Raw genomic sequence first — 14,469 nt, forward strand, 5'->3', positions numbered from 1 at the left:
CCTACCTGAAAAACTCAAATTTATTAAATTAACGTATTAAAATTTTCGAAAATAGGCATCATACCCCCACCCATGGAACACAAGATTATCCCCCCTCCGGAAAAATTTTTCTGGATCCGCGCATGATACCCTGATTAACCTTATTAAAATCATTTAATATCTAAATAAATATATCAAGAATTAATTTCAAATAAAAACATGCAGAAATCATTTATTCTTTAAAATCTCGCTAAAAAAACAAGGCAATTTAAAATATTTACAGTAGAACAAATTAAAGGGAAAGTGCCATTCTAAAACTCTACATATAATTTTCATATATCAAATTCTTAAAATATACAAAATTTCAAATGTACAATTCTGTAAAATATAAAAATTTAAGCACTGTTTTCCAAACCAAAACAAATTTGCCATATAGCACTACAAACAGTATTCTTGAGAGCCTCCCGAATCAGTTAGAAAGCCGTACTGATATAATGGAGGTAATCCGAAAGGAAAACCAGTCTCTTCTGTTAATGCTGGGTATGTATAAGGGGAGCTGTGATAAAACGTAGACGACTGTGGCATCACTGCTGCTGTGTACGCAGGCGCCATCCGGTAACTCTCCGGGGTCGAATATGCAGCGTTCATGGGTACCTTTAAAAACTGGGGGGACATTTCAGATGATTCACCCGACAAGATCGGAGATAAATTTAGAGGACTGACATTTCTCAAGTCCGGTAATTCTGGAGTTTTGCGATCATCCTGGTAATCGTTGACGCCGGTATATAAGACATTTGTAATTGGGGATGACGTATGCGTGAGATCACTTCTGCTGAGAAGGTTGAGAGAGTGTTCGATGATGTTTGCGTCCGTCAGCGATAGATCGGAACTGGTGTTGGAAACGAACACGTCAGAGACGATACCACTGTCATCCCTAGTACCACTACTATTGTTCGAACGGTCATCGATCAAATGCTCAGTTTTTGAACTCTGGGACTCATCAATGTTTCCGGGAATTTGTGTTTCTGGCTGTTTGTTTTGGTCTTCTTCTATGGAGACAGTACCAGTTTTCGGCATAGAGATTGCATTCATTTCCAGATTTCGGGCGTCGAAGAAATTCCCTCTTTGACATGCTTCCTCGTGTCTTGGGATTTCACAGAGCTGTTCCTCGAAAATCTCTCCTGGCTGATTACACCTTGAGAGAGATCCTCTGAATCCCGCCATTTTCTTTTCCAGGTAGATCGCCACTTGTCCCCAGAATTGCCCGGCGTTGACGCTGTAGTAGCCGTACTGCAGTGTATTCACCCCACTGCCTCGGTCAGACGACGGCCGATAGTCGCCCCGCGCAAAACTAATGATGCTGGAGGGGACGAGACACCACAGGTAAGTGGCTTTGTGGAGTTTCTTGGTCACCGCGACGCCTCGCCCCACGGAGATCTTAGAGAAACACTTGGTTTTAGACAAGCTGTGCCGCACGGCGTTCTTCCAGTGCTGTCGGCTGGACGTCCGGAAGAAGGAGAAGCGACTCTGGATGTACTTGTAGATCTCTCCGATCGGCAGACAGAAGTTGGGCGACCGTAGGATGGCCAGGAACACCAGCTCGCTGTAGGAGTAGTTGGGTTTGGTGCCGGGGTCGTCGTCCGGACTCAGACGCTCATACAGACGGACAAAGTCCCCTAACACCTGACGTAGCTGTAGCTCGGCGGCCATGAACATCTCTTTGCCGCAGTCGGCATCTGAAAGGACAGGTTAGAACTTAAGCAGTAATTTATGAATCTTGGTGATCCATTTTAAATAAACAAAACTAAACGAATTCGATTCTTAAATTTGACTCGGAAATTTCTGTTCATCTCCCCTAACTGTGAGACAATTTGTCCAGTTAGAGTATTTTTTAACAATACTATTTATTTAAGGTGGCTCTACACACCCACAGTTTATTCCAATTTTCAATAGAAGACCACAAAACATATACTTATCAAATATTAAAATGACGATAGGGATACTATAGGTATTTTTAAAGAATTTTTTAATGTTTTTTCGTGTTTTTGTAAAATATTTTTTAAAAAGACAGCTATCAACAAATTGAGAGAAATTATTTTGTCATATGATGGATATTTCCTTCGGACACATAAAAAAAAATATAACACTTCTTAACATTCAAAAATGTTATTATTGCAATTTTTTTTTAGTATTTCCCCAAAACATATTTTTTCATATTTTCTTACTCTGTTGACAAATCATCTGAAAAAGTTGCTTGATGTTATAAGAAAATGTATTTTAATAAATGTGAAATAAAAAATTGAATGAAAACAATTGCAAATAAACACAAAAAATATTTTATTTGGTATGAAAGTTCCTCATGTAAGGGTTATCGTTCCTAAATCGCAAGGCCCAAACACCTTGGGGACTTTTCATCTCTAAGTTGAAGAAAATTTCCTAAATATAATGTTGGAATGATTAATACATGCATATTTCATAATAGACTTTGCCCTGTATAAGTGAATATATTCGCTTTAGTGCAAAACTAAGTCAAATAAATAAAGGGGAACATTGACTAGGCTAATAGGATTTATGTATCCCAACCTGAGAGAAATTCAAAGCAACCCTCTCATCCCCGTTAGGTGTCGATATTAATGTGCATTAAAGTATATTATAATTGAAATATTTTCACCTATTTAGAATTTTCTTTCACGGTATTCAACCAAAAAATACGTTTTAGAAATTTTTGGAAAGTTAAAAAATTTATTGTTCTCAACGGGAATCGAACTCATGACCTACTGGTTTGTAGTGAACCCACTAACCCACTGCGCTACGGTGTAACATATCGATGATGCTAAAAAAACTCTTTAAAAATTTATACTTGATTTTATTGTTTATTTCGATAAATAATACCACACAACGTGAAGGTGTCACATACCACATTACTTGTAAGTAATGAATTTTCCAATTATCAAATTAAATCTATCCATTTAACAAATTTTTCAAAATAGCGGTTCCCATACAATTCACCTCAGTTTAAATCAGCCAGTACCGGAAATGCATGTTTCCAGATTTACTTTTTTGCGTACTGCGTCATCAAAAAGTGGTGTATAGAGCCACCTTAACAATAAAATCATTAAATATCCGTGCATTCTACATAGTATACAAAAAGAGTTCAAGCAGACTCGCTTCAAAATGTGTAATGATCCCTCACTTGAATTTTCACGAAATAGTTGAAGCAGAGAAAACTGACTTTACACAAGGAATTGGGCATATTGTAGCCACCTAAATAAAAGATCGTATTTAATTTTAATTGTGGTTTAATCTGTACAAACATTGTCTTTGAAGTTTATTTTTAATTTTCAAAACCGTCCAGGTCCCACCAAATAAGGTAAAAAAAAAAAGGCTGAATTTTAACTCCTTAATTTGTTAGCAAAAATATCGTCATTTCTCACGTCAAAAATATACTGCCGGTGATGCAAACAAATGAACCACATATCGTACGTTTTTTTTAAATAACACAAATCAACCCAACTGACCAAGCGGCCGAAACACTCTTAAAACGTGTGATTTACTTGGGTCAAAATTGACTCTTATCATGTACATAGTCCTTTGAATCAGCAATGTATAGACGCGGGAATCGTTTAAACTTACGATCTTTCGAAACTGTAGAGATGCGTTATGACGTTGTGTCTCGGTATTAAAAAATATTTTTTTAAACAAATTTTGTGTAATTTTTAGACGAACTTTCTTTGATGCTATTATTTGAACGAATACATTAGCCATATGACCACAAGACGGGTTTTTCAAGCACTGAAATATGTATTTCAGCAATAAAAATACTTTTGTAATGATTTATACACCATTACAATTTTTAAAAGAGTGCTTTTTGACACTTCTTATTATGTACAGATGTGAATAATTTTTTTCCACATCAAGTGTTAGAGAATGATCTATGAAATATAAACTTACATATACATATACACTGTCATTTACACACAAAAATGAGTTAAAAACAGAAAAAATATATAAAACTGAGTTATGATCTTTCACGTTGATACTTTCTATAGTAAACAGGTACGTATACTTAGTGTGATAAAATTACATGTACAAGCAATATTAATCTGTTATATCTTAGAAATCATTAACCAATTTTCGGATATAAAAAATTAGTGCGAAGGGAAAACACTGTACAGGAAAGTACCGTAGTGTAATTAATGAAAAAAATGGTTTTTACTATAAATCTTCGAAGGAATGACTTTGAATTTTATACAGTTAACATTTTTTCATCATTGTGACGGCACACAAGATTACACATTACATTTTGAACTAGATCACAACTGTATGATAAAAACACACATTTACTTATTTTCTGTAGAGTATCGATATTTCACCAAAAAAAAAAATTAACCTAAATAAAGGTTAAACAGATGTAACATCATTCGCGAACTTTTTGTTGGCATTCACGCATTTTAAACTACCTATCACAATTCATTGAATTCAATATTTCTTCCCCAAAATACTACTTTTTTAATATGAGTAAATATATGGGCTGACGGGTACCTTGTAGTGTGTTGGCGTGTTTGGTAGCGGGTCCCTCAGAATTCCCCAGATCTTGCTCCTCTCTTTTCCGTTTCACCATCGTCTCAAAATGTTCACTCAAATCTAGCAGGCTTTGGCAGAATTCTAGCGTCCGCACATGTCACGGGAAAATTAGATTTTGATTCTCGTTTGAAATTTCTCAAAATATAAGATAAGAATGTCAGTTTTGTTTTCTTTCTGGCCTGAGCTTTTGTTGACACTGTGAGCTCAAATCACGTGGGGGTTACCGGAGCGTGTCAGAATCGTGAGTTGGTCATCTCTTACTCGGTCCCCGCTAACACACTGTACCCTGCTATTGACCAATTAAGAAAACAAAGACGAATTGGCGATTTAATGACAAACAACTTAAACGGCGGTGTATATTATCACTGTTTGGTGCGAAATAGATGATTATTGAAAACAATACCGAAATGTGCGTTTCTATGTATGGTGTTTGTGATAAAAAATCAAAGTGTGGAATGGCACTTGTTAAAATATATGAGAAAAAGTCGACACAATAGCATTTTGAACCTTTAGCTATTGTACTAAGCAATGATCTTATATATGACATTTTTTACTCAAATGACAAATTAATTAAAATAACCACAAAAAGTTCTTCGAGTACTAGAAAGATTTTGTATGATAAATATTTTATATGAATAATTTATAATAAAGGTTTATATTAAATTTGATATAAATATTTATATTAAAGTAAATAAAAAAAACCAAACTAATATAAGTTGTAGAAATTGTTTATCAATCTTTGTAAAAAAAAAAAAGTTCAGTACGAGAAACAAATTGAGACGACAATATATAAATTATATATTTTCTATGCGATTTCTGTGTTAAATAAATTATTTTAATTTTTTTTTAAATATTAATTAAAAATCCTTAGACATAGTTTCTCTCAGATTTATACAGATGCATAATCAATTCAACGCAGGAGTAAAATTTAATGACAAGATTTCGGATAATCTTCCCTTTCAAAAACGGTGCTACGTGCCTTTAGTTATTGCTACAGAAAAATGTAAAGTACTAGTAATTTAAACTCATGGAGTTTTTTTTTTTTATCACGAAATAGTATTCACTCAAACAATGTAATAGATTCTTTGGTGATTTATACTGGAACGAAGACAGCGACATTGCACCCCCCCCCCCCAAAAAAAAATCCCAAAACTACATCAACAAACAAACATAAAACGTATCCATGTTTGCGGGTTACACGTATGTTGTTTTTTTCTGCAATGATCGCTACCTGTTCATAGCCTGCGTGAATCATCTTTCTTTTTAAAAAAAAATGTTGAATTAAGTATAGACAGTAAGTAAAAGTAATTAAATTATTGTTAATATCCATCTGTATGTTAGATAGAAGAAATAGCCTATTCTTTATCAAAATTCAAAAAATTATAATTTCAATGACATGTAAATCATTAGTTTCTATCTATCAGTTTCTATCGAGCATTGAATCATCACTTTTCCTAAGAAATAAAGGAGAAAATACTAAGTGGATGTAAATATGCATATTGTAATTGATTGGTCAGCGATTTTCTGTGATTATATACAATATACAAGGTACATGTACAAAGTTCTACTGAAATCTAAGGAAGGGAAAAAATGTCATAGAACGAGAAAATTATAAATGACAGATTTCTATAGGTATACCTTAATCATAAAACAGCTCAATTAGATTAATTGACTTGAGTGAGTGAGTCAAAGATGTCTTAAATTCAGTTACTGAAAAGTTGTGAAAATGTTAGTCTTTTAAAAAATATTAACTTTAGACATTCTGAATCATTTCTGAATAACTATCTGGCTATTTCTCTTGAAATATGAATAAATTGAAATAGAATTGCTGACTAAAAATATGTGCCCAGTAATTTCAAATGTAAACGCCATTACTAATTTACATCTGAACTACATGTAACTGATTACTCAATTTTTTCACATTCACTTATTGGGACTAAAGATTTTACATGAAAAAAATGATTATCTTTTTAAAGTAAACAAAAAAGTACCTGACACAAAGTTTCTAAGGAATGTACGTAAGTACATATATATCACAAATAAATATACACAATTAACAATCTTTTATTGTGGAAAAAAATGCAGGCAAGATAAAAAGTTCAACATAGAAAATAATATCAACATAGAAATCAAATATGACTGATGATTTACTTGATAACAAAGTGTATTAGTTAAATATAATGTGAAAACTAAGACTATTTCATTTATATATCACAGCTGGAAGAACAGACAACAATGAACAAGACAGACCATACCCTTTGTATTCTACACAATTCAATTTGATTTAATTCACTCACACCATCAATATGACAGTACATGAGGTACATATACTAGGTTTACAATTGTTCATACAATGTTTATAAAATATGACAAATACACTGCATATTTACAAACGTCAGTACCATAACAATCTAACAAAAATAGGTCACTCTGAGAATTGTGTGGAATTAATGTTAACATTGTATTGGTTTTAAAAATACTGTAAATATACTATATTTAACATGTCTGATATTTGGCAGAAATCAATTTTGAACAGAAAATGATTTTTTACTTTTAAACAAGTTAGCTTAGAATTGATTAAGTGCATTCTGGAAGCTATATATTCACACAAATACATGAATGACATATGGGGATGTACTGTAGATTCCTAACAAGTGTGAAGAATTAATATCCACGAAAAATTGTGAGAGGTATATCTCAAGAATTTTAAAATCTCGCTTTTATTTTTCAGGTATATGTTAACTACATGAAACTATGATAAAAATTTGGTGTTCGCAATTTTATGTTCTCGCGATTTGATGGAAAACAGCTGAATTATGTACTCCCGTAAAATAAAAATCTACAATACTTGATTGATTGGGAGATGTGATGTGTTCTGCTAAAAATTGCTGCATAGAATACACAGCCAACTGTAGGACATTAATATTGCATGTTTTGGCATTTGATGCAAGATACATTTGTGTAGAGATGCATATTCTCAAAGCCAATGGTTATGCATATAGCATGTCTTAAAGAGGATCAAGACTAAAAATCAAATCTCTTTATCAATGCATCATCCATGTATCAATTAAGTAGATTTGGTCCCACCGCTATGATGTAAAGTAGGAGTAGAAAACAAGTAATTGGTCGCTTATCTAAGGCCATCCTGAGACACAGACCTGCAAATTCATCGATTGTATTCATTGATCATTGTATTTGTAACATGTAGATATCTGGAAGCATTTGTTAATACTGGCATGACATTCCATTACAAATGTTTAGCAAGTTCCTATGTTAAGTGCCTGAGGTGACCTATAGAAAGAATACATGGCGATGCGTGTGAGAGTGATGTCCCTTGATCACACTGACAATCTGACACCGACTCATGATGGAGGAATCAGCACTCTGTCTCTGTGATGGCCGTTCACTGTGTGTCTGAGGAGTGGAGACCGCTCATCTGGATCCTCCCCTGAGTCCTCTTCAGGATCCACACTGTACCGGGCTGGTACCCTGTCATTTTCTGGTTCTACCCTCCTCCCACATCTCCTTCTACTGGTAGGGAAATCTTGGCGACCCCAGTCCCGATAAAACTGGATAAAGGTTCCCAGAAGAAACAGCAGAAACCAGACACAGGTCAAAATGATCTCTGAAAAAGAGATTACAACACTGATACTGACACGGCCATTACACTCAGATAGAAGATAAAATCAAATGACTGAAGACTTCATCACACAGTACCCTTAGAAGTTAGTTACAATCATATTCAGTGTCTAGATGATTACCTTTAATGGTAAAAGGTGCTGTATTGAGGACATTGACATAGCCAACATCTGTGGAATGTCTGATGGAGGTCAATACAACATACTTCATCCCACTGCTTAGAAACATGTCTGGGACTAGAACTATCAGGTACGTCCCAACGAAGGAACAGGACAGGATGTTGAGCTGAAATATTCAAGAGGCAGAAAATACTGACACTGGTAAATGCATTGTCTATTGCAATTTAATTAATGCATATTTGAAATTAATGTTGAAGAAAGCTTACAAAAGAACAAAACAATTGAAAGAAAAATTGAATTTTTCAATTGTACGTGTGTGTATGTGTGAGTGAAGAGAGAAAAAAAAAAGAGAGAGAAAGTTCGTCTGTTAATTACCGTTTTGGTATAAGCAAGGATAAAAACAGGGATGGCTAAGACTCCACATGTGAAGGCCATGGCATAATTAAATGGTCTGTTCCAGTATGAAAGATTTCCTTTGACAAAAACAAGAGAAAAGCTATCATTGTGAAAGCAAACGTTTTTCTTTTTTGTGAACAGTATCCATAATCCATTTGTCACCCTTGAATTGATAACCACTACCTATCCAGAAAAATGGTATACTCTATTTGCAATATTTCCAAAAAAAAAATGATTAAATCTAGACAGTTTAAGAGCTGATATTTTGTGCACAAGTTCAAAAAATCAAAACCGAAGTGATATATACACATCAATAATATATGTAAAATTGATCAAACGAAGTAAAGAGAGTTTTTGTACTTTGTACATGTGCTTTGAAAATTGTACATTCTAACTTACCAAAGGGCGTATAGAAGACAATACTGGAGAAGAGGTAGCCTGCTAGGAGACCACTGAGCAGTACTGAGATAGTGGCCACACCCAGGAACTCATACATCACCACCCACAGGGTGGCCGAGACCACACTCAGAATCACGGTCACTGACAGTAGTACTGGAAACAAAGACGACATCAACACTAAGATGAAAAATAACTCAACACATGTACAAGGCTCTTAGTTTGTTTAGGTAGACTGAGCTTGTTGCATTATTAGAACCAGGCACAAATCTTTTTCTTTTGAATATTTTATTAAAATAAATACAGATTGATGAATTAATAAATTAAGTAATAAATCTGGCTCTTTTGTACACTTTTATATAATTTCATGTATATAACTCTTAGCAATCCATATAGACATTTACAAAATTAGACTAGAATGCACACGCCTAGCTGGTATTGCCTGGTAAAGATGAATTTTGACCCTACCCTAGTTTCATAATGTTTGATTTATCATTTTACAAAATACATCACTTTAATAAAATTAATTTGATAGGTGTGAATGTCCATGTCATACCTATATAGTTTTGGGTTGAATATAGAGACAACACACTGTAGTAAATAATGCAGAATCCCAAAAAGGCACAAAGAAAGAGACCTGAAAGATAAACTAGTAAATTAGGGGACCATAATATGTACAGGTACATGCACCTGTTAAGGTGGCTTACTACACCGTGAAATATTTTCTCAAATCAGCAGAAAATTACTTGATTTTGATAGATATCATAATGGTTAAGTAGTATTTAAGTATAATAGGCAAAATAATGTGCAATTTTGGATGAAAAATTACATTTTCAAAAATTTAATTCAGTTAACATGAACAAAAGCTCCTAGTGAATTCGAACTCATGATCTGCGGTTCAGAAGCCCAATACTTTAACCACTCAGCTACGACGACATACAACTCAATCGAACGATATAAACAGTTTAACAATTAAACATTTAAATCGCCATCTTGTGACGTACTGTCTTAAAAAGTATAAGTCTCTGTGTAGTGAAGTACCTTAACACAGTGTTATATTCAAGTTTTTTCAAAAGTTTAAAAACTTACCTGTCTTAAAGAATCTGTGTCCCAAAATACTGAGGAAAACTCCAACAACCCCTAGTACACAACAAAGTCCTAGCCATGCTGCCCCTGTACAAAACATCAAAATGATCTCGACATATCAATTCAATTTTACTAAATCTTGCTAAATGCTATTTAAAGACACCTAGACATGATTCAAGATCAAAATCTTCAATTTTTTTTTTCCAATTTATTATATCTAAAATGATCAATATGGGTTTCTTTTTAAAATGCCTTGCCAAAATTTGAAAGTCATTATTGAGCTAAAAGCAAGATACAGAGTTTGAAATTCTTTATGTTGTAAACAAAGGTTGAGTCTTGTTATTGTTTGGATATGTTTTGGATTGGTATAAGTTTCAATCAAATGATGTTTTCTTTGTTATTGACATTATTTATGAGCACATTTACATTTGCCATGAGCCATATTGTCAAAATATAGCAAATCCTTTACTTGGCATTATTTATAAACAAAAATAAGATTCGACCTTTGTTTACAAAACAATGATTTCTTGCCTCTGAATCTCACTTGTATCTTGACTTCTAACATTCAAATTTTGGTCAATCATTCAAAAAGCACAAGTTAACTATTTCAAATAATAAAATTTTGAGCTCAAATCATATCTCTGCTGTAAATCTCACTGCTGTAAATCACTCACCATACACTGTACAGCCAACCCAGTCTGATGTAAATCACTCACCATACATTTTACAGACATCCCTCTGCTGTAAATCATACACCATACATTGTACAGCCATCCCTCTGCTGTAAATCACTTACCATACATTGTACAACCATCCCTCTGCTGTAAATCACTCACCATACATTGTTCACATACATTTTACAGACATCCCTCTGCTGTAAATCACTCACCATACATTGTACAGCCATCCCTCTGTTGTAAACCACTTACCATACATTGTACAGCCATCCCTCTGCTGTAAATCACTCAACATACATTTTACAGACATCCTTCTGCTGTAAATCACTTACCATACATTGTTCACCCATCCCTTTGCTGTAAATCATACACCATACATTGTTCACCCATCCCTTTGCTGTAAATCACTCACCATACATTGTACACCCATCCCTCTGCTGTAAATCACTCACCATACATTGTACACCCATCCCTCTGCTGTAAATCACTCACCATACATTGTACACCCATCCCTCTTCTGTAAATCACTCACCATACATTGTACACCCATCCCTCTGCTGTAAATCACTTACCATACATTGTACAGCCACCCCTCTGCTGTAAATCACAGCTGTAAGTGACCTTGGGAAAGTAGGCTGCCGTGGTAACCCCTGTTGGGGTCTTTGCCGTAACAACCATCGTATAAACCACTCCTGTTCCTGGGTATGCTGCCATCAGGAATTCAGGTTTTTGAGAAATGTCTCTATTTGTCATTGATGAAACCTATTAAAACCAAAGTAAATCTTGATTAGCATTACAGTATACAGTTATGTACTGGTACTTTTTTTTAAATAAAAATAAAATTCATTTGTTTTTCTTTAATACATACTAATATTAAATTACATTAAAAAATCAAGTAATTATAAATTTTATACACAGGTCTACTTCAGACCTGTATCTAGGCTTAACAGTGCCGTTTTCCACAAGATTTGTTAAAGCTGTCAGAAATGAGAAAATAATCAAGTCGACCCTGTTTTAGAAGACTTTTTTCTGCCATGAATAAACTTTTTTCCAGGATTTAGGACCCTATAATAATCAAGAGGCATAAGTCCTCCATTATTTCCAGTACTTTACTTCGAGCCTTTGATTTATTAACACCACAGTTATTATAGGTATCCTGCAAGGGTTCAATGCAAGATTCAATTCTCCACATAATATAAAATATTCATTTTCAAATTGAAGGGAGATACTTCTTACAGTTTCATAAAATTATGTACTTGTACTTCTAAATTTTTGATCATGAAAGCCTACATTATATACAAAAGAAATATCAATATTTCTTTTGTATATAATGAAGGCTTTCATGAATTGATACTAGTATATGTACATTTAAGTATAAATTAAATGTGTCACTCAAAACTTTGTAAACAAATCCATTTCATACCTAAAAGGCTTAACATGGGATATAAATTGTATCAAATACTAGTAGCCATAATATTGCATTTTCTATGTTTGATTAACCTTTCGAAAATTATAGTATTAAATAGTATAAAATAATAACAAGAATAAATTTATGAAACATTGTAATTGATTAAACAAATATTTTTACCTTCACACCATTCTGAATGATATCTTCAGGGGTCAACATCTTTCTCAGTGCTTCAAAGTACCTCTCTGGAGAAAGGTTATTTCCTGGAAGGTATCTAACGTGTATACTGTACTCCAACAAGTCCTGGTAAACTTGGTCCTCACACGTAGGAATAATCTGCCTGGGGGTGGATCTAGGACCAAGAGGGGTGTTAGCCCACTGGAATTCTACAACGGTCTTGGTGGTTGTATAAGAAACTAGAAGATTGGCATCATTCTCCAGAGGGAACTCCAGATTGCACCCACCAATCAAAGGGGCTAAGAGAAAAAATAGTATGAATATTTGAAATTCTAAGCCTAAAAATGGTGATAATCTAGTGATAGAGATAAATGTACTTGTATATTGAATTTACTTTGCCCAATTCATTCATTCAAAATTACGTATACTAATACAAAATTAATTACCATTTCCTGATATTGGGAAAACTGCAACAAGAGCCTGAACATCTTGACTTTGATTGGACATTATGTACCATGTGACTTCTGTTTGATTGGCTTCCAGGACTGTGACCATTCCCAAATCTACCCCAGTTATAGATCTCCCAATCCCCGTAGTTGGAGAGGAAGAAAGTGTTAAGTCCTTTGTTTGTGAATGAACTTGACAAGTTACATAACTAATGTCGACACTCAGATTCCTTACAATCACTGAAGTATTCAGCTGATTTATATTTACAAGAATAGGCTGGTTTGGTTCAATACCTATGGAAGAATCAGCAACAAAATATCAAAATTTATTCTTCTTATAATCATGCATCAAAATTGAACTCAGTTAAAGTAATAAAATTGGTGATTTAATAACATTTTCAGTAAAATTGGTGTTTAAAAAAATATCTTCCTCTTAGTGCATAAATTAAATTTAAAAAACAGAAAAGCATATCATATATACATGCATTACATTTAGTACATACTAAGGGTACTTGCATACATTATGGTATGTTCTGAAATTGATGTTTGCTATGCAAAAACTGACATGTAAATTGTTGCAAAATATTTACGCTGTATGATTGATTTTGAATACTCTTTATACATGGCTACACAGGCAAGAACAAATAAGCGGATCACAGGTCTACATGCACATATAGCAAAATACTGCCTCACCCAAAATTAAAAAAAAAAATTACATAATCTACCAGTTAAGAATTAGAAATCAACTATACCAAAATTGAAAAGATCATGGTTTTTATATAATAGTAAAATATAATTTTGAAGTCAAAATCTACACTTAAACCAGAGTCTTCTGACATACATTACAATCATTTGTGGTCATGCAGGTGGTAGTGTTTATATTAATTAATATGCTCTGCAGTACTGTCACACTCCTATTTCCACTAGGTAATGGGTTTAACCTTTAGCTTATTCAGTAAAGCACTGGTTTTAAAAACAAAGGGTCTTGAGAGTTTAAAGCCTATAGTTGTGGCCATCCCTCTAATTTGCTACACGTTGGGTTTTTTTTTAAGAGTAAGAATATTAGGCGTATCAGAGCATTTTGCGAAGTCAATGAGAGACTATATGCTACTGCCATATTCCCTCCAAATCTAAATCAAGTTAAAATTATTGTCTTCATTGGTCTAGGTCGGATATTATCCCATCTTACATGTTTAGACTTCGGAGAACGCCTAATGACATTTTTTAAATGCATGCAAGATAAAAAATATATTGATCTAAATGTTTCTGACGCTGTCTTGCCTGAAATACACATGACAATGTCTCAGTTAATAATCAAACATACCAATTACTGAACTGCAAACACCTGACAAAGAATATATAAAGAGCAGAATTATATTTAGGAACATCTTGGATATTACTGTCCTCGCATTGCTTAGCAAAATGAAAGTAGGGAGGGGTATTTTTAGACTCCGGGGTAGGAATCCTTCTTTAACAATGTTAACATGCGTCAAACTTTTTTTCAGTTGAATAATCTTTGTGTTCTTCATTTAATGAGAAGCTTGTTTTATTTGACTTTAATA

The 14,469-nt window shown here is 33.7% G+C and overlaps 2 protein-coding genes across 2 annotated transcripts; both read right to left on the reverse strand.

The window, feature by feature from the left end:
- Nucleotides 1–195: 195 nt before the first annotated feature.
- Nucleotides 196–4,804, reverse strand: LOC105317498 (uncharacterized). The gene is made up of 2 exons (XM_011414150.4): nt 4,522–4,804; nt 196–1,715 (listed from the first exon to the last, which is right to left on the reverse strand). The coding sequence occupies exons 1-2, from the start codon at nt 4,598–4,600 to the stop codon at nt 418–420; spliced, it is 1,377 nt and encodes a 458-aa protein (XP_011412452.3). The 5' UTR covers nt 4,601–4,804; the 3' UTR covers nt 196–417.
- A 2,756-nt stretch (nt 4,805–7,560) lies between these two features.
- Nucleotides 7,561–14,466, reverse strand: LOC105317501 (transmembrane 7 superfamily member 3). Its single transcript, XM_011414152.4, has 10 exons — nt 14,232–14,466; nt 12,908–13,201; nt 12,465–12,760; nt 11,449–11,638; nt 10,203–10,286; nt 9,670–9,750; nt 9,117–9,269; nt 8,697–8,794; nt 8,325–8,487; nt 7,561–8,188 (listed from the first exon to the last, which is right to left on the reverse strand). Exons 1-10 carry the CDS (start codon nt 14,434–14,436, stop codon nt 7,926–7,928), a joined length of 1,827 nt encoding a protein of 608 aa, XP_011412454.3. The 5' UTR covers nt 14,437–14,466; the 3' UTR covers nt 7,561–7,925.
- Between the last annotated feature and the right edge of the window lie 3 nt (nt 14,467–14,469).

Source organism: Magallana gigas, chromosome 5 (assembly GCF_963853765.1).
Source record: "Magallana gigas chromosome 5, xbMagGiga1.1, whole genome shotgun sequence".
Classification (NCBI taxonomy): domain Eukaryota; kingdom Metazoa; phylum Mollusca; class Bivalvia; order Ostreida; family Ostreidae; genus Magallana; species Magallana gigas.

Bases quoted from the DNA above. Each gene is read 5' to 3' on its own strand.
- LOC105317498 (XM_011414150.4), bottom strand. From the start codon at position 4,600: ATGGTGAAACGGAAAAGAGAGGAGCAAGATCTGGGGAATTCTGAGGGA. The intron at 1,716-4,521 runs GTACCCGTCAGC...CTGTCCTTTCAG, and splicing joins ACACGCCAACACACTACAAG to ATGCCGACTGCGGCAAAGAG.
- LOC105317501 (XM_011414152.4), bottom strand. From the start codon at position 14,436: ATGAAGAACACAAAGATTATTCAACTGAAAAAAAGTTTGACGCATGTT. The intron at 13,202-14,231 runs GTATGTTTGATT...ATTCTTCCATAG, and splicing joins TGTTTGCAGTTCAGTAATTG to GTATTGAACCAAACCAGCCT. The intron at 8,795-9,116 runs GTAAGTTAGAAT...TTTTTGTCAAAG, and splicing joins TGTCTTCTATACGCCCTTTG to GAAATCTTTCATACTGGAAC.